Source organism: Brachyistius frenatus, unplaced genomic scaffold (genome assembly GCF_029030835.1).
Source record: "Brachyistius frenatus isolate BFR_SWC_R1_liver_20210118 unplaced genomic scaffold, ASM2903083v1 Contig_417, whole genome shotgun sequence".
Taxonomy (NCBI): domain Eukaryota; kingdom Metazoa; phylum Chordata; class Actinopteri; family Embiotocidae; genus Brachyistius; species Brachyistius frenatus.
The window spans coordinates 22501-42096 of record NW_027211016.1 but is presented as its reverse complement, the minus strand read 5'-3'; the positions used below and the strand labels follow the sequence as shown (position 1 = coordinate 42096).

The 19596-nt window shown below is 43.4% G+C and overlaps 2 protein-coding genes across 4 annotated transcripts in view; both read left to right on the top strand.

The window, feature by feature from the left end:
* Positions 1 to 1748: 1748 nt before the first annotated feature.
* Positions 1749 to 12523, top strand: mapre1b (microtubule-associated protein, RP/EB family, member 1b). Its single transcript, XM_069725257.1, has 7 exons — positions 1749 to 1930; positions 4346 to 4476; positions 6843 to 6988; positions 8195 to 8396; positions 8479 to 8588; positions 8678 to 8830; positions 9173 to 12523. Exons 2-7 carry the CDS (start codon positions 4356 to 4358, stop codon positions 9215 to 9217), a joined length of 777 nt encoding a protein of 258 aa, XP_069581358.1. The 5' UTR covers positions 1749 to 1930; positions 4346 to 4355; the 3' UTR covers positions 9218 to 12523.
* A 1701-nt stretch (positions 12524 to 14224) lies between these two features.
* acss2 (acyl-CoA synthetase short chain family member 2) overlaps positions 14225 to 19596 on the top strand; it is a 20049-nt gene continuing 14677 nt past the window's right edge. For all 3 annotated transcript variants that reach the window (XM_069725253.1, XM_069725252.1, XM_069725251.1), the window contains exons 1-2: positions 14225 to 14351; positions 16536 to 16731. In XM_069725253.1, the coding sequence (XP_069581354.1) occupies positions 14225 to 14351; positions 16536 to 16731 (323 nt within the window). The remainder of the gene's footprint in view (positions 14352 to 16535; positions 16732 to 19596) is intronic.

The window sequence follows — 19596 nt, the reverse complement described above, 5'->3', positions numbered from 1 at the left end:
ATGAATGTAGGAATCCTAATTGGTGTGCGTTTGGGAGAAGACACTGAGTTGTGTAGGTGTTTACAGGTGTGTTTACAGATGTGTTTACAGATGTGTTTGCACTACCGCTTTACCAAAGACAGAACTGGGGCGAACACGAAGGCTTTTGAACGTGTCGTTTTGTCATGTGACTGTTTTATTTTGTGAAATATCAGAAGAGTTGGACTTTGATTTTTACTTTTCTACCTTTTTAATGAATGAATGAACGTTAAAAATATGCTGACTGCTGTTTATTTTAGCGCCTTCAGTTTGAGGTTTATGGGATGGATTGTGCTGCCAGGATACTTTGAATGTTGTCGGTAACACCTGTGCATCTCCTATTTGTAAGTTTGTGTTAAACGCTCAGACAAATCTGTGAACTTCATTGAACACACACACGAAAGCTGATCAATAAGTTCAGAGTGCGTTAATGTTGAACGCAGTGCAGAACATTTGTGATTTTAACCGCGGAGCTGAAACTGGAGCAGAGAAAACATCCGATTACTGCCAAAGTGTTCCTGAGCCCATGTAGTGATTTCCACCACAGAATAATGCAAGTTTTTAATGCGGTGCCGTCTGAGGGCCCCAAGATCACCTCCATCTAAATATTGGTTTTCTGCTGTGTGCCTTGCATCAGATTTTGGGTAAAAATGGAGGGGGGGGGGGGCCTGTAACACGCCCACTTGTTGTGTGTTGTCATATTTGGAGAACCCTGTTACCATGGCGCCACGGTTCTAACAATCATACAAAAAGGACAGGAAGTGAAACAAAGACAAGACATCGTTTGGTATCTTCAGATTTATCAGCGACGTGTTTGTTCGTCAACACGACCTTCAGCTAGAACCAATGAACCGACACGACATCAAATGTTTTTATAATGTTTGTTTTTTTAATGCTTTCTCCTACAGATTACTGTAATCTATTCATCATATGCTGTTTTTTTACATGTATAAATGCTCAATGAATTTGTATTGACTTATTGTATATTATTGAACAGAATGGGATTGTTTGACAATACCAATGACATTTTTTTTTAAATTAAAACAAATCCCAGAATGACTCCAGTTCACGTCCTTGTTATTTCACTGTGATCCTTCAGCCTTTATTTTTTTATTCAAAGTTTTCTTTTACAACCTTGTGGCTGCACTTGTTACGGACATTTTAAGGCTCACTATATTGAACTTTGACTGTTTTAAATGAGCCAAAAATAAGTCAAATAAATGCTTCTGTGCTTTGTCGTACCGACATTTGACTCCTGCCAGCATCAAGAACTTCATGTGTGGAAATAATAGTTTAAAAAAAAACCTATAACAGTAATTCTTTTTTTTTTAATTAAAATTGTTTTAAAAAGTTGTTTTTTTTGTTTTTCACAAAAACATTAAAACGTTTTTTTGTTTGTAAGCAGAAAAACAATACAAGTGAAAAAGACTTAAAAATCGTTAAAATGTAAATATTTGATATATCTGATCACAAATATTTCACTTTACATGGAATTTTTCTGGGTAAAAATGATGAATGAATTTAAAATAAACTTTATTATTATTACTGTTAAACACATAATATAAAAATCACAACGTAGTTGTGTGTCTTTGAAACAGAAACACATTTCGTCATTGGACCCCCCCACCCCACCCCACCCCCCCCACCCCCCGCCCCCTTTGCCGGTTTCCTGCGCGCGCGCCGTCGTTACGTTTTAGGCGTTACCCGCTCCGCCCTGACGTCATCACGTCGGCCCTTCCGCTGCCGGTAGAGAGAAAACGCGAAACTGCCAAGAAAGCGGAGAAGAAAAAAAGCAGAAGTGTCGAAAACGTCGCAGCGAAACACGAGATCGGCTTTTTATGACCCAGAGCCGCAGCCGGGACAAGTCTCACCACCGCGTCCAGGAACCGTGAGGAGCCGATCGACCCCCCAGGTAGGTTTTTACCGGGACGATGTCTGCCGGCATGTCGGCTAGCAGGGCTGCTAGCTGGTGCGGCTAACATTAACGGGAACCCGGGAGCGGCTGTTCGAGTCCTCCGGTTGGACGCGACCGTGTTCGGGGGCGAGGCTCGCCCGGTAGCTCGGACACTCATCGGTGTGAAACCGGGCCGCTTCCCGGCTCCTCCGGTTCGGGGGAAGTTTGAGTCGTTCGCTGCTGCGAAGCTCAACGGAAGCTAACGAGGCGGTGCTCGGTGAGCTCAGGGCGGGGAAACCCGTCGCGATGTCGGCGAGAGAAAGCCGCCTCGCATCGGCCGCTCACGTGAAAATGTTGGTTCCCAAATCCGAGTAAATGATCTCTTAATTTCCCCGCAGACATGAGGTGGCGGCCGGCCGGGCGGAGGCTCGTGCCGGCCGGGCGGAGGCTCGTGCCGGCGGGCGGAGGCTGAGCCGTTAGCTCCCCTGTTGGTGAACGGGCCCTGCAGCGTTCAGCCAGCTGCTCCTTTCACCAGCCTGAGAACAACACCACCCGTAAACGGGACCTTTAACTCCTCCAACACGGCCCCGGCACCTCCGGTAGGACGAACCGGAACCGAGCCCGAGCCCCTGAACCGAGCCCGAGCCCCTGAACCGAGCCCGAGCCCCTGAACCGAGCCCGAGCCCCTGAACCGAGCCGGGTGTGTCAGCAGCAGGTGGAGCTGCAGGAGAAAATAATCAATCACACTTTAAATAATATCAACAGCTGTTTTTGTTTGTTTTTAAATCTGAGCCTTTAAAAAAAACCTTCATCACAACCTGTCAGAGACTTCAACCTTCAAATAACACATTTCATGTAAATGGTGTTAAACAGACTAAAATCATCCCGTTTAAAAGGTGATTCTTTATTAAATAATCACTTTAATGAAACTGTCAGTTGATTGATTGACAGTTATTTCAGCTGTTAAACTAGTTGTAGTCGGACTTATTTATCTATTCGCACAGGAAACAATTAATTCCTCATTAAATATGTTTAAATATTGGCAACAACAGGTCAAACTTATAATGATAACGACTCGGCAGCATCCACATCTCTTCAGAAGAACTCCATCCTGTCACGGGACTCAATCACATTTTGCTTGTTGCGTCCGAACACAACAGTGACGTCCATCTGCAGAGAGCCGAGTCCTCTGAAAGCCCCTCGGGGGGTTTTACTCTGAGCTGCTGAGGAAATAATCGGCCCGACCCGACCCGACCCGACCTGGAGAAGAGCCACGGCACCGACCGGTGATGCTGCAAACTGGAATGATTACAGTTCACGTGACGAAGCTAAAAACCTGAGTCACCTTTATGGCAGCAGCTGATGTCAAACTTTGATGCCAAAAAAAACACTCATTCATTCTGTTCTCTTTTACCTTTTAATGTCATTACATTTCCATAATAACTGGTATATATATCTATATCTATATAGATCTATATAGATATAGAGTTATATATGGTACCGAGTGGACGGCTGTCATCGATGTCTCTTCAGACCGAAACGTTCCCAAGGTTTGAAATACTGTCGATCCGAACACTTGGTGGCGCTAATTTCTCCCGCCGACTCGCCGTTTTAAATCGCCGCAGAAGAAGAAGAAGGAGGAGAAGGAGGAGAAGGAGGAGAAGGAGAAGAAGGAGAAGAAGGAGAAGGATGACATGGTGACATCGTCAAAAGAGATCATGTCGGAAAATCTGATGTTTCTGTTTCGGCTGTTTTTTATAAGCAGACGAATGAAAACTATTCTGAAAATTACACCGAGTGATCGTGTCGGCTGAAATAACGACGGTCGGTGAATGTGTGCTGATTTGATCAATTAAAACTAAAATTAATCTGCAACTATTTTGGTAACATTCATGACTTAAAGGAGCGATGTGCAGGAATTAGTGCCATCTAGTGGTGACGTTACAAATTGCAACCGACTGAACAGTTCCCACGTTTCAATCGTGTAAAAAAAAAAATCTATTGTAACTGTCGAGCACACAATAAATGTGAAAGTCTGTTTTGTTCCTTCTGGGCTTCTGTAGAAAACATGGCAGCTCCCTGGAAGAAGCCCCGCCCCCCCGGAATAATTCTAACTAACTAATTAGTTTAGGGAACTAATCGGCATCCTGACGTATTAGAGATTAAATGATTAAATTTAGAAAATAATCAGTAGATTAACAGATAAGGAAAATAATTGTTCGCTCCTGAGTAAATCATTTAGATTTAATTGTTTTGGTTTATCTGAGAATTATATACGCAAATCATGATTAGCGACGGAGCAGCCGGGATGCAAACGACCCTTTTTTTTTTTTGTCTACGAGATGAACCCGTCGCCGTGGAAACGTTTGTCTGTTTCCTGTTGTGCCTTTTGTGTTTGTTTTGTTTTTGACGTCTCCGTCTCCTCGTCTGCAGCCGACCGACGATGGCCGTGAACGTGTACTCCACCTCCGTCACCAGCGACAACCTGAGTCGCCACGACATGCTGGTGTGGATCAACGAGTCTCTGCAGATGAACCTCACCAAGATCGAGATGCTGTGTTCAGGTGAGGAAACGGGTTCAGGTTCAGTGTGTGTGTGTGTGTGTGTGTGTGTGTGTGTGTGTGTGTGTGTGTGTGTGTGTGTGTGTGTGTGTGTGTGTGTGTGTGTGTGTGTGTGTGTGTGTGTGTGTGTGTGTGTGTGTGTGTGTGTGTTGTACGGCAGTGTGAGAGTGCCACGCCGGAGGGCAACCTTTTGTTTTCATCAACAATATATATATCAGAGGAAAGCAGTGATCTGATTCTTGATGTCCTGATTTTAGTTTGTCGGTGTTATTTCTCCCTTAAAGAGCGTTCACGGCTCCACGGCTGCGTTCAGAGACGTGTTCGCTGCTCGTCTGCAGCGCTGCTACGTATCAAATACTTCTACACAGATCAGACTTTGTTGTTCTGCTGCAGGTCGTCCGTGTGGCGGTAACGCCTGAAGGTTTTTACCGTGTCGTTAAAAGACGCGAATTCTGTTCTGTTCTATTGTATTCTAGTTCTAATCTTCTATTTTAGTTTAAATATTGTATTCTTCATTCTCATTCTATTCTTGTATTGTAGTTCCATTATGTTCTTGTTCTATTCTTCTGTTCTATTCTAGTTCTATTATTGTAGTTCCATTCTTCTATTCCAGTTCTATTATATTCTGGTTCTATTCTTATATCCAAGTTATAGTCTTCTATTCCGGTTCTATTCTTGTAGTCTAGTTCTATTCTTTTATTGTATATACAGTGAACCCTCGCTATAACGCGGTTCACCTTTCACGGTCTCGCTGCTTCACGGATTTGCATCGTGCATTGAAATCACATTACGACTATACGTAACGTAGATATATTTAATGTCCAGTTCTATCTATTTCAACTGTAAAATAAAGGTTACTACTTCACGGATTTCACCTATCACGGTTTCTATTTGGAACGTAACCCCGCGAAAAACGAGGGTTCACTGTATTGTGGTTCTATTGTTGTATTGTGGTTCTATTGTAGTTGTGCTCGTGTGCAGCGCTGCTACAGATGAAGTGAGAAGCTGTCGCGTGTTAAAACTCATCACGTGTACATAGATCGGACTTTCTGCTGCAGATCGTCCGTGTTGAGCGTTAACATCTCAAGTTTTTCACCGTGTCGTTAAAAGACGTTTTAACGACATCAGCAGTAAATCTATGATTTATTTATTAATGCATTAATGTCGTAATATTCATCCTGAAGCAGAAGATGAGCTGCTGCTTCTTTTTTGATGTGTCCAGATGTTCCTTTGTATTCGGAGCGCTGCGATATTAAAAACCGGACCACACAGAAGTCTTGTTGGCTTTAGTGTTATTAATTTGTATTAAATACTTCGAATAAATATTAGTAAACACCTTTTTCTTTCTTTTTTTTTTAATAGTTTTTCAAATAACAAATGAAGTTTTAGTTTGTGATTTATATTTTTTATTCTGTTGTTTTTGATCATTTTAAGCCGTAAAGCATCTTTGAGGATCTTCGAAAAGCGCTCTATAAATAAACTGTATTATTATTAATAAGTCATGCTTCTATTCTACTCTAGTTCTATTCTTCTGTTCTATTCTAGTTCTATTCTTCTGTTCTATTCTAGTTCTAATCGTCTATTCTAGTTCTGTTCTATTCTTCTGTTCCAATTTATTCTCGTTCTATTCTTCTATTCTAGTTCAATCCTATTTTTTTCTGTTCTGACCCGTCTGTTCTCCTCTCCAGGTGTTCTCCAGATGTTCTGACCCATCTGTTCTCCTCTCCAGGTGTTCTCTAGGTGTTCTCCTGGTGTTCTGACCCGTCTGTTCTCCTCTCCAGGTGTTCTCCAGATGTTCTGACCCATCTGTTCTCCTCTCCAGGTGTTCTCTAGGTGTTCTCCTGGTGTTCTGACCCGTCTGTTCTCCTCTCCAGGTGTTCTCCAGGTGTTCTGACCCATCTGTTCTCCTCTCCAGGTGTTCTCTAGGTGTTCTCCTGGTGTTCTGACCCGTCTGTTCTCCTCTCCAGGTGTTCTCCAGGTGTTCTGACCCGTCTGTTCTCCTCTCCAGGTGTTCTCCAGGTGTTCTGACCCGTCTGTTCTCCTCTCCAGGTGTTCTCCAGGTGTTCTGACCCGTCTGTTCTCCTCTCCAGGTGTTCTCTAGGTGTTCTCCAGGTGTTCTGACCCGTCTGTTCTCCTCTCCAGGTGTTCTCCAGGTGTTCTGACCCGTCTGTTCTCCTCTCCAGGTGTTCTCCAGGTGTTCTGACCCATCTGTTCTCCTCTCCAGGTGTTCTCCAGGTGTTCTCCTGGTGTTCTGACCCGTCTGTTCTCCTCTCCAGGTGTTCTCCTGGTGTTCTGACCCGTCTGTTCTCCTCTCCAGGTGTTCTCTAGGTGTTCTCCTGGTGTTCTGACCCGTCTGTTCTCCTCTCCAGGTGCCGCCTACTGTCAGTTCATGGACATGCTGTTCCCGAACTCTGTTCCTCTGAAGAAAGTGAAGTTCGGAGCCAAACTGGAGCACGAGTACATCCACAACTTCAAGCTGCTGCAGGTCTCCTTCAAAAAGATGGGCGTCGACAAAGTAAGTCACAACACGCATGTGATGACACGCACACGCGTGTTCGCCTTCACATGACACGCTAACAGAAGGTCTGAGGCTAAATGGAGGAGTGTCTGATATTAGAGGGCGTGTCCTGTTTGATTGACAGGCGTCTGATGCAGTCAGGTTACAGCTATCGGTGGGCGGGATGTTTACAGGGATTTCTTAAAATAATAATATAATGATGATAATTCATTTCCGGACACTTCATCACGTCTGGATGATAAAAGGCAGGTCCTTCTGTTTTCAGTCTGAACCTGCAGCAGCTGCTAGAATTTATTCACATCTCATCTTCCTTCCTGTTTGTTTGTTTGTTTGTTTGTTAGTTAGTTTGTTTTGCAGTCTGATGTGTTTCCTGGTTAAAGTGAAATGTTTACTGGTGCGTTAGCAGCAGCTCAGAGTTTTAATCCGCCCATTGTTCCTCCGCCGTGGACTCTGGCCTCAGCTGAGTGGATTGTCTGATGATGTCACTGCTGAGTCATGAGCCTCCTGCTGACTCGGCGATTCACCCATTTTTATTGTTTTCTTCATTTTATGTCTTTTTTTTGTGTGTGTGTTTAAATAAGCTGAAACTTAGTTGCTATTATTAATATACCAGGAAATATATTTGTCAAATGTTTTGATAATCAACTATGACTATTTTTTGATTCTACAACAATATAAACAAACAATAATAGAAAATGTCATTTGGAGATGAGTGAAAAGTGTCAGAATTATTATTCATTAATAATAAAACTAAACTTATTTTATTTTGTCATCATGTGCTCTAATGTTAAAGGTGACCTGTCAGATTTATTGATTCTGCTGCCCCCAAGTGGCCAAAAACATTTAGTTCCTGCAGGTGTGAATGTATTAAATGTAACGCAGGTCAAGTTCCTCCAGGAAATCGCGATCAATTCCAATTTTTTTTAAAGAAATTCCCGTAATTTATTAGGCAAAAAAAAATGTTGTTAGCATGATCTGTGCTGAAAGTATTGACGGCATAAAGTACGTCTTTTCAGACTATAATCACAGGAAGTAATTACGTATTTATTCCTTTATATCAGGTAGTGGTTAAAAAATAAATAAATCGCATTTCTTTTTTCTGATTCCCACAATTTGATCTCACTTTAAATTCTGCTAGTTACGTACATTTCCGTATACGAAGGCGGAAACAGGAAACAGCTGACGTCGGCGTTTCTCTTCCAGATCATCCCGGTGGACAAACTGGTGAAGGGCAAGTTTCAGGACAACTTCGAGTTCGTCCAGTGGTTCAAGAAGTTCTTCGACGCCAACTACGACGGGAAGGAGTACGACCCGGTGGAGGCGCGGCAGGGCCAGGACGCCATGCCCACGCCCAACCTCGCCACGTCGGCGCTCAACAAGCCGCCCAAGAAGGCGCTCAGTCAAGGTCAGAGGTCGAATCTACTGACGAGGTCACGAAGGGGGTCGGGGGAGCTTTTTAAATCTCACCGCTCATCTTCTGTCTGCAGCTCCTCAGAGGCCGCCCGTCGCCAAGGTAGCGCCCAAGCTGGTTCCCGTCAGCGCGAGGAAGCCGGCGATGGGAGGAGGGGACGAGGAGAGGGCGGAGCTCCTGAACGAGGTCACTTCCTGGTTGCTCTGTTAAAAAAAAGAACGACGTTAAAGTCAGAAGCTCCGATGTTGATGGTTTTTTTTTTCTTTGTGCCTCAGCTGGAGCTGCTGAAGTCCACCGTCCAGGACATGGAGAAGGAGAGAGACTTTTATTTTGGAAAGCTGAGGAACATCGAGCTGATCTGCCAGGAGAAGGAAGGAGAGAGCGACCCGACGCTGCAGAGGATCATCGACATCCTCTACGCCACAGACGTGAGTCATCCTTCAGCGCTTCAGGAATACCTTCATCCTTCTCGATTTCAACACCTCAGAGATAGAGATATATAGAGATATATAGAGATATATATTTAGTGTAGTTGGCTGATAAGAAAGATGTTTTTAACGTATTCTGTGGACAGAAACAGACTAAAAAAAAACGACCCGTCAGAAATGCATCCGTTTATTTACAAAGATATTTATTGAAGTATAAATGTTATTCACTTTACATCATACCTGACCAAACCATCAAATGTCTCTGTCTGTCTCCCTGTCTCCTTCTGTCTCTCTCCGTCTGTCTCTCTCCCCGTCTCTGTCTGTCCTTCTGTCCGTCTTCAGGAGGGCTTCGTGATACCGGACGCGGAGGAGCAAGAGGAGTTTTAACATTCAAGACTACGAGCATCTTTTCTGGTCTACGAGCGAAACCTCCTCCTGAAGTCTGTCTCCTCCGGCCGAGACAGTTTTGGGTTTTTACATCCCGACCTGATCTCGACCTTTGACACCCCCCCCCCTCCCCCGGACTTCCTCCCGTAGCCTCCGTACAGCTCAGCTCCTTCGAACCCGAAACATCTTCCAGTGGTGATCGCTGGCGCCCCAGTCACTGAACTCCTCCCTCCTCCTCCTTTACACTCACAGGCCCCGCCCCCTCACCTGTAAACCCCTCCCCCTTCCCCTCCCCCTCCACTAAAAACCAGATGGTGCTGTACACATATCTGGTGTTTGTAACGGACTCGAGTGTGAAAACACGGTGATGTTCTCTCTGTGTTTGTGTGTGTGTACTTATGTTTGTGTGTATGTGTGTGTGTGTTTAAATTGTGAAGCCCCCCCCCCCCCCACTTCAGTCCCAGTCCGACCCCCCCGTTTGTTTATTTGTTTTGTTGGAAGGCGCCGCCACCACTTCGTGCCTCTCCTGCTGCGGCAAGACGAAGAGCAGGGAAACAAAAACACACCGTTCCCTCCGAGAAAACAGGATTTTTGAACCGAATCAGTTTTGTTTTTTTAAATTCCTGCTCAGTGAAGCGAAACATTCAATTTAAGATGTTTCCAAAAAAACACACCGTGTGTGACGGCCGCCGCCAAAGTTCTCCGGGTCGCGTCTGATTGGACGAGAGCGACAGCCGGGTCTTCTCTGGATCTGGTCCTGTTTTGTAAATTGATGCCCCTCCCCCCTCCCCCTGTTTGTTTGTTTGTTTTCTGGGCACCTGTCCTTCACCTTCCTTTATTTCTTTTTTCTGTGGTTTTCTCAGCCGCCGACACTATAGAGGAAAAAAAAAAAAAAACGAAGTGGGTCTCTATTTTTTGGGATGTTAAAGTGGTTCTCGTAGCAGCTCAGACGTCTTCTACAAACATTTCAGGCTTCCTAAACGTTGCAGCTCTAAACTCCAGAAAAAGTGGCTTATTTTCTTCCAACGTGAGACGAGGCCGTTTAACGTGGCGGGTTTTTTCCGTCTCCTGTCGTTACACCGGAGGTCCTTAAACAGCCCGTCACACACACACACACACACACACACACACACACACACACACACACACTGGAGCATCTCCAAAGCAGACGCTCCCTTCACTGACCCGTTTTAATATTGTAAATTGCGGATTCCCAGAGCAGCTTTTTTTTTTCTTCTTGTGTCCCTTCTGACGTGTTTGTTCCTGATTAGAAGAAAAAAAACATGCGTGTGCTAAACGGCAGCGTGTAACTGAAACTCTTTATTAATGGCCTTATTCAGAAAACTTTTCATAACTTTCTTTTTTTTGGGGGGGGCGAATGTTTGTACTGTTGCGGTCTTGTATTTAATGTGTTCTGAAAAATAAACAACATGGGAGGTGTTTTTGGAGAAAGCCGAGCCGTGCGGGTTGCAGCCCCCCCTCCCCCCCCCACCCCCGTCCCGCCTGCCAATCTTCCATCAGAAAGCAAAAACACACAAAAACAAATCTCGTCACGCTCCGCGGACGCACATATACACATCAGCTGACTCTTAAAAATGTCGAAGTCTTTAGACCAACACTGCCGTTGAACCGGAGGACCGACGGTTGCCTGGATACTGAGGCCCCTCCTCCTCCTCTTTCTAGAAAAGATGTCCAAGTCCTGCTTTTTTTTTTGTTTGTCTGAATGAATGTTTTTTTGACTCTTAGAGTGACGGGAGTCTGACCGGCAGCTTCGTGGTGATCCGACTTTCCTCTTCAGCACATCCACATTTAACGGACCGAGTTTCTTTCAGCTTCAGTTTGTCTCCGCTGATCTCTCGCAGGACTTCTGACCCCCTTTTTATTCACTGTGTTTAAGACGACGTAGGAAAAATATAAAACATTTCAATATTAAGTCTGAATTTGTCCCCCTCTGATGAAGACTTTGCATTAAATTATAGCTGAAAAGTAATTCTGTAATCATGTGTGAAGTGCTCTGAAGGCTTTTTTTCCATTTTAGGTCGATAAATATTCAAGTTCAGACATATTTTAGCGTTTATAAATGGTTTATAACCCTCTATTATGCAGCTGGAAGCAGGTTTAAAGACATTTTCAGTGTTTATTAATGTAAAATATGAACTTTTGCATTATTTTATATTATTACAGCTGTTTTTTAATATTTTCTCTCACAGGAGTAAAAAAAACAAAAAAACACTTATCTGCTCACAACCACTTTATAAAGTCTTATAAACCATTTATTTACAGTTGAAAATGAATGCTAAACAGATGCTGCCTAAGTTAAAGAAAGTAAAATGATTTAAGTTATCTGGTGCTCGAAGCTGCATTTAAAAAAAAAAAATGCTCTTGTCGTCCTTCAGACTCTTTTGACAGATTTTTTTGTCTCCGTTTTTCGAGACCCGTCCTGGTAGTCATGGAGACCACTGTAGCACGGAGGACACCCTGCAGGACAAAAACAACCTTCCTCTGCCGTCTTTCTGTCAAACTGTGAGACTTTTTGGTTGACGAGTGTCGTCGTCGAGCTTTAGAAGTGAAGAAGTGCTTTTTAAAAAAAATATATATATTTGTGTGCAGCGTTAAAGAGGGGAGCAGCAGACCCCCCCCCCCCTTTACATGGTGGCCTCTGTACTGAACCCAGTGCCAATGTAACCTCCCCCCCTGACGAATCTGTCGTCATGGTGACGGCAGCTCACGATGAGATTTTATTTTCTGCAGACTGAGAGACAATCACCTGGTTTTTGCAGCTTCGAATTGTCGTTTCTCCTGATGAGTGTTTGAACACAGCGTGTCGACTCCTGATTGTGGTGAACTGTGTGTGTGTGTGTGTGTGTGTGTGTGTGTGTGTGTGTGTGTGTGTGTGTGGTGATTTCATTCTGTCTGGTGAAAGATTTTTTTTTTTTTTTTACATTTTTTTTTTTTTCGGTCACAAACGCCTGGAAGAGTTCACGGCTGCTCAGACATTTAAATCTCCGATGGTTTAAATTTTAAAAACTAACAAAACAAAAAAAAACATGTTTCTGTGCTGCAGAAAAATATCTTGAGCAAAGAGAAGTAATGGCTTTAAAGGTCGCCGTGATGCTTGTCTTGACCTCTGACCTTTCTAACCCCTCTCAACAATCAGTGCCGGTAGGCGTGTAACACTGTGGGCCGAGCGCCGCCTCTCCTCTGTCCGGGCTTCTCTCTCTTCGATGTGTTTCTTATACTCTGCTGAACTTGATTTTCTTAAATCAAGTTTCCTACAGACAATAAAACAGTATTTCCACGTCAAAAGTCAGCCTGGGTTTTTCTTTTTCGTGAAGGTTGTTGATATTTTGTGCATCACAATAATGGGATTGTGAAAAACTGAAGTGTCAAAAGAGTCACATCTCTTTATAGAGCTCATTTAAATACAACTAATTGATTAAAACAAACAAATAGAAAAAAAGCTGAGTTCTGGTGTTGGTACAGATATTTTGAGACAACAGCACCCCCCAAAAAAATATCTTTATCATTATAAATAAGTTTCCTGGACTGAGACTAAAAGCCTTATTGTCATTTGACAAATTTTTTTTTTTTTAAATATTTCACCATCTCAAAGACAAATAACATTTTTGTATTTCAATGTGTTGTCATACTGTACATGTGTCCACAGGGGGCAGTGTTGGGCAACAGAGGTTACAGGAGAAACTAAAAAGCCCAAATTGTCTGTAGAAGTATTTAATTGAATAACTCAACCACAAAAAAAAGATGACGTATTCTTAAATTAAAAACAACAACAACAATTACCGCTTTGTGTAAAATGTTTTCTCTATAGTCACGTTGTTTACATGTTTTTATTGATCTATTTTTTTTACCAATGACAGAGGTGGTGAATTATTTAAAAAAAAAAAGTATATTAGCATTATTTAAATTATTTTAAAAAATTATTAATTTTTTTTCGTTTATGTCTGCGTCACAAATGTAATTTTTTGTCCTCTTCGTTACTTGAATCCCAAACAAAACTACACCTTTTTTGTTTGTTTGTTTGTTTTACAGCTGTAAACATTACGAGAAACCACCTTGGTAATTTCCGAGGTTTTCTGTCGGTACGTGAAGGCACCGCGAGCTCTGATTGGCTGCTGCTGGGGGCCAAACGGCTCAGCGCCGCTCGCTCTCCTTGAAGAGGAGGAAGAGGAGGAGGAGGAGGAAGAGGAGGAGGAGGAAGAAGCTGTCTGTCAGGGACCGACCCAGTTCCGCTGCAGCCTCCCGGACAGCAGGACCGACGCCCCGCTGGCTGAGGACGTTTTAACTGGACGAATAAAAACCACATCGAACCGAACCGAACCGAACTGAGTCGAGCCGAACCGGAACCGGAACTGGAACCAGGACGAACCTCAGGGCGCGCGAGGCCCCCCCCCCCCCCCCCCCCGGCTGTCACTCGGAGTAAGCTAGTTTAGCCTGTTAGTTTAGCGGGGTAGCTTCCGTACCGGAACCCCCCCCCCCCTCCCCATCCGGAGGAGAGACAACGCCCCCCCCCCCCCCATCCGGAGGAGAGACAACGCCCCCCCCCCCATCCGGAGGAGAGACCCCCCCCCCCCCCCCCCATCCGGAGGAGAGACAACGCCCCCCCCCCCCCCCCCCCCCCCCGACTCTCGACTTTACAGATTTTAACATTTGGTGCAACGAACGCGGCTTTTTGCACGCAAAGTTTTAAATCGGAGAAAAAAAGCTGCAAACTATTATTAGTTTCTATTATTATTATTATTATTGTTATTATTATTGTTGTTATTATTATTATTATTATTATTACTCAAAACAGGAAGTCTGAATGAACTCTGCTGCTAGCCTGCTAAGCTAGCTCCTAGCTACACTGGTTCATTTAAACGGAGGGGGGGGAGGGGGGGGTGTCCGTGCAGCGCTGATCTCAACACCTGGTCCGGTTGTCCTGCCGGTTGTCCTGCCGGTTGTCCTGCCGGTGCTCCTCCGCTGACTTCTGGAGGAAGAGTCGCCGGGATGCTTCCCGACAAAGCCCCGGATGAGGACGTGTTCTGCGGGTCCGCGGACCTGAAGAGGGACGCTCACGTCGCCAGCTTCGAGAAGTACAAGGAGCTCTACATGAAGTCCATCGAGACCCCGGATGGTGAGGACACCCCCCCCCCCCCCGCGTGCATGTTTACAAACAAAACACCTGCTGCTATAAATAAGCGTGTGCTATTATTATTATTGTTATTATTATTATTGTTATTGTTATTTTTGAACTGGTTTGTTAACTGGCGGTTGGCTTCTCTCTCTCTCACACACACACACACACACACACACACACACACACACACACACACACACACACACACACACACACACACACACACACACACATCCGTGTTTTTAACTGAAGGAAAATACTTTTACTCGAGTATAAATACAAGGTACCTTTACTTAACTGGAGTATTTCTACTTCATGGAACTTTATATTTATTATATTACATTTTCTACTTCCTGCATTTAACTCTTTTTCTTCTCTTTTTTTTATTACATCACAGTAAACTGAATATTTTTTTGAATGTTTGATGTTCGGATTCAGAATAAGAAGGTTTCATCTTGAGCATCAACGGCGCACAATCTGACAGAAAACAAGATCTTAAGATAAAAAGTGAATTAAGAATAAAACCATGATGACAGCATCATGTGGGAAGTCCACAAATGGTGCAAGAGAGGGCCGTTCCCTGAAGTTAAACAACCCTGTTCGGTTTAGTGTTTCTTCCTGGTCTGAAAAATTAGGTCTTCAGCTGCAATACCAGCGAGTGCCACTAGAGGTCGGCTCCAAAAAGCCTCCGGCTCCATAGACTCCCATTCAACTTCTCTCATCAAATCCAAAGTGAATAAAATGTGTCCATCAGTTATCTCGGTGTTGTTAGCTAAAGTCACTCCTTCTTCTTAGTTTTCTGGAGGTCCATCTGAAAATAATCCCTCATTCATTAGAAAAGAAGATTCAAGAAGACCTGTTTTTGGGGGCGTGTCTGTTTGATTGACAGATTGATACAACTGGTCAATAAATAGGTTAGGTTAGGTTAGGTTAGGTTAGGTTAGGTAAGGTAGGTTAGGTAGTTACTTTATTAATCCCCGAGCGGAATTTTTTTTCACTACAGCAGCATACAGGAAGCAATAAGATAATAATAGAATAATAGAAAGCAATAAAATAGCAGTAAAAATATAAAATATAGAATGCACAGTATATATACAATACGCTCTTGCGCAGATCAATCCACATTAAATCTTCAGAGTTTCCTTAAAAAAAAAAAGTCGAGACCTCGTTGAGCATTAAAAAGCGACTTCTTTGTTTTGGCAGGTACGTTTACACATACAAAGAATTTGACTCCAGTTTTTATCTTTTGTTTTATTTGTACATATACAGCTTAAAGACATACTTACAGCGAAACAATGGTGCCTTTGTGCCGGGAGATTACGTAATATTTCACTTGTTTTCGACACCAGGCATTGGTTTCCGGTTCTGCTGACACAGAAAGGTTTATGGTGACAATAACTTATTGATACCTGCTGATGGGAGGAGCAGATCTTGTGGGCGATAAAGGAAAAATGTGTCTGACGAGGCCTGTTGGCACTTCCTCTAAACTCAACAGCAGCTCAGCTCATTAAAACGGCGTCTGAACTATCGAGTTTATTGATAATATTTGTCTCGTTCAGACGGTTCGTGATTTACAGTCAGATAAGATGACGAGGTTGTCGTTAAAGGAACCGACCTTACGAGAAGAAAACTCACGACGGGTTGAAAGTCTTCTTCCAACGAAAGTGAAATTCACATGATCGAAGTTAGTTATTTACAGATTTTTATGGTCTCTGCCAGTAAATCCGTTGACACCAAATCAAATCCAAGAAAGTGCAAAGTCCCTTTTTTTATTCTGTAATCTTCCACTTTACTGCCACCAAACCATCACGCTTTATAAATGGCATTAAGCTCCTCCCCCAAAACCTCTTTCTCTTTTTTCTGAAGAATGTTCTTTTTTTTTGTAAAGTTAAATATCCAACGCCACCTTCTGGCGGTAGTGAGACATTATTTTCCAGGTGCCAATTTTTTTTATTATTCATAAAATCTTGACTGATTGATTAATGATTCCGTTATTCATTAATTGTTACTCTGATGAATTTCAAGTTATTTTAAATAAAACCAAATGTAAAAACAACAACGTTATTTCTAAGTGACTCCGTCCACATTTCAAGAATCAGAGTTGAGGAAAACAAACTCTTTTATATTATTTAATCGGTCGACGTTGTCCTCCGTCCTGACCGCTGTCCTCCCGTCCCGCAGAGTTCTGGGGAGACATCGCCAAAGACTTCTTCTGGAAGACGAAACACTCGGGTCAGTTCCTCGACTACAACTTCGACGTGACCAAAGGAGAAATCTTCGTGAAGTGCATGGAGGGCGCGACCACCAACATCTGCTACAACCTGCTGGACCGCAACGTCCACGACAGGAAGCTCGGGGACAGAGTCGCCTTCTTCTGGTCAGTGTGTGTGTGTGTGTGTGTGTGTGTGTGTGTGTGTGTGTGTGTGTGTGTGTGTGTGTGTGTGTGTGTGTGTGTGTGTGTGTGTGTGTGTGTTCTTTGTGAAGCCTCTTGTGAACACAATACCAGGACTGAACAGCAGCAGATCGTATGAATGGAGCCGAGGTCGTCCTCTCTCCTTTGTCTTTCTCACGTACCTCCTACCAAAACACTCGACTCGTCTCAGAGTTCCCGCTGGTCCTGGAATATCCTGGATTATCCTGGGATTAAAAAAAAAAAAAAGTGTCTTCCCAGTCGTAGCAAAGTCCTTCCCCTGCTCGACAACAATCACTTCAGTCGAGGTGTAAATTTTTTAAAAATTATTATTATTATTTGTAGCTGCTAACGAAGGCAAACGTGCAGGAAAATCAACATTTCAAAGCGCTTTGGCTCAAAAACGACGACTTGTTTGTAAAAACTACTATTTAGTCCCTGCAGGATTTCACAGGAGTTGTTTTTTTTGTGATTGTTGCGATCATGAAATGTTGATTTAAAAAAAAAAAAAAAAAAAAAAAATTGCAGTGGAATTTCTAAAATACTACGATGTATTTTGGAGAGTTTTAAGCGTTTATTTTTTGCGGTAAAATAGCAGAATTTGAAAAGGAAAACCACTTCCTGTTGTTGCGGTTAGCTAGCAGCAATTTGTTTTGGTGAGAGAAGAAGGGGGCGGAGCCTCGATGGTTGGAAATTAACAATTATTTCTAGTAATCAAGTTTTGTTTGGAAAGGTGACTTTATGCTGTAATACTTTAGAGTTTCTGTTCACGATGTTTTTCACAAAATTTCAAGCTGCGGCAAATTTTGTGGAGATTTAAACTAGTCGATAAAGCTCTCAAACTGCCGGGAATAAAATGGCTGGATATTTTTCTGATCAGCATAAAGGTGATTGATTTTCACTCAATTATAAGTCGTTAAATGCAACTTTTTTTTTATCAGCGAAAGTTAAGAGAATTTGACAGAGTTCATCTTCACCGCTGAAATCATCTGACAACAGCAGACAACAGGAATATAACAGAACAGATATCAACTAAAAATCCCCCTTCGCATGTTTTTCTTCTCACAAATAAACCACAAAACGTGCCGCAGCAGCAGCTCACGCCGGACTCGGAGATTGTGAAAGTAAAATCGGGCAGAACGTGAAGATTCAGTCTCAGCGGAGACATAAATAATGTTTGTTTACCACATTTAAATCAATGAATTCACGACTCAAAAACTTTCACACCAGCAGCTCTTGGACTGTTTTCAAAGTCTGGAAAAGTGAAGCTGTAGTGCGTTAAAGTGCGTTAAGTGCAGTACCACCGCGGGCCACTAGGGGCCATCTCCAAAAACACCTCCCAAAAAATGTCTTTGTGGAAATAATGCCATCATTTATTAGATATTAGGAGTCAAACAGGTGATGTTTGGAGGAAAACCAGGAAATAAATCTGTCCTTTAAGGTGCAGTTTAACTCTCTCTCTCTTTCTCTCTCTCTCTCTCTCTCTCTCTCTCTCTCTCTCTCTCTCTCTCTCTCTCCCTCTCTCTCTCCCCCTCCCTCTCTCTCTCTCTCTCTCTCTCTCTCTCTCTCTCTCCCCCTCCCTCTCTCTCTCTCTCTCTCAACCAGTTGTGACATGACAGCAACAAGAAAAGATTCAACAGTTTAAAGATTGCAAAACATCTCTTGCAGCAGCACTGAGGGGATTTTATTACAAACTGTTGGTCTGTTCTTGTGTGTGTGTGTGTGTGTGTGTGTGTGTGTGTGTGTGTGTGTGTGTGTGTGTGTGTGTGTGTGTGTGTGTGTGTGTGTGTGTGTGTGTGTCTGAAATGTCTCTCTGACCCGGTTGGCTTACGATGAGAGTTGCGTTCACAGAATAACTAACGGACGCTTTTGGAAACTGTGACCTTTGAATGGAAATGTGATATCTGACAGTTCAACAATCAGAACCACACGGGTCCGGTCTGGTCTGGCTCAGTCCGGTTCGGTCCGGTCTGGTTCGGTCTGGTTCAGTTTGGTCTGGTTCAGTCCGGTCCGGTCTGGTTCGGTCTGGTCTGGTTCGGTCTGGTCTGGTCTGGTTCTGTCCGGTTCGGTTCGGTCCCGTCCGGTCTGGTTCGGTCCGGTCTGGCTCGGTCTGGTCTGGTCTGGTTCAGTCCGGTCTGGTTCGGTCTGGTTCGGTCTGGTCTGGTTCTGTTCGGTTCGGTCCCGTCCGGCTTCGGCGTGGAGAAACGTCCACTAGTTTGACACTAGGCCCCGCCCACTTATAGCAGGACTGAGGGAGGAGGAACTACACTGTTAAAATGTTGGTGTTGAAGGAACGAGCTCCAAAAATAAAAAATCTCCAAAACGTTCATCCTGACGACTGTTTTCATCGTCGATTTAATCGATTCATCGTTAAGATTAATAAAATATTTCCCCGAACACAAGGTGACGCTTTATACTTATAAATATTCAGTTTTTTGCCACAGAAAACTAATGAAACCAGCAAATATATAACTTTCTGTCAATTCATTTATCAACAAATCTTTTCAGCTGCAGTCCAGAAAAGATTTAAGAAGCTGGAATAAGTGAATTTTTTAGCGTTTCGTATTGCTCGTGGTCCGACTCGTATTTCCCGTCGCGGTGTTTCAGTGCTTCGGATAAAAATAAGGTTTTGTTTCAGTTCTCAGAATAAAGTGATGCACAGAGTCGGGCCGAGAAAAAAACAAAAACACACAAAGCCGTCAGTGTTGGTCTGAAGCCGAGAGGACGTTGAGGAGGAACTCGCAGTGACACGGATCTCATGAAGTGGAGATAAATAGTCGCGTTTAGTTTGGCGATGAATCCTTTAACGAGTCGTTTTTACCTTTTTAATAA

Coding starts and splice junctions, on each gene's coding strand:
- mapre1b (XM_069725257.1), top strand. CDS start 4,356: ATGGCCGTGAACGTGTACTCCACCTCCGTCACCAGCGACAACCTGAGT. Junction 4,477..6,842: donor GATCGAGATGCTGTGTTCAG/GTGAGGAAACGG, acceptor TCTCCTCTCCAG/GTGCCGCCTACTGTCAGTTC. Junction 8,397..8,478: donor CAAGAAGGCGCTCAGTCAAG/GTCAGAGGTCGA, acceptor TTCTGTCTGCAG/CTCCTCAGAGGCCGCCCGTC.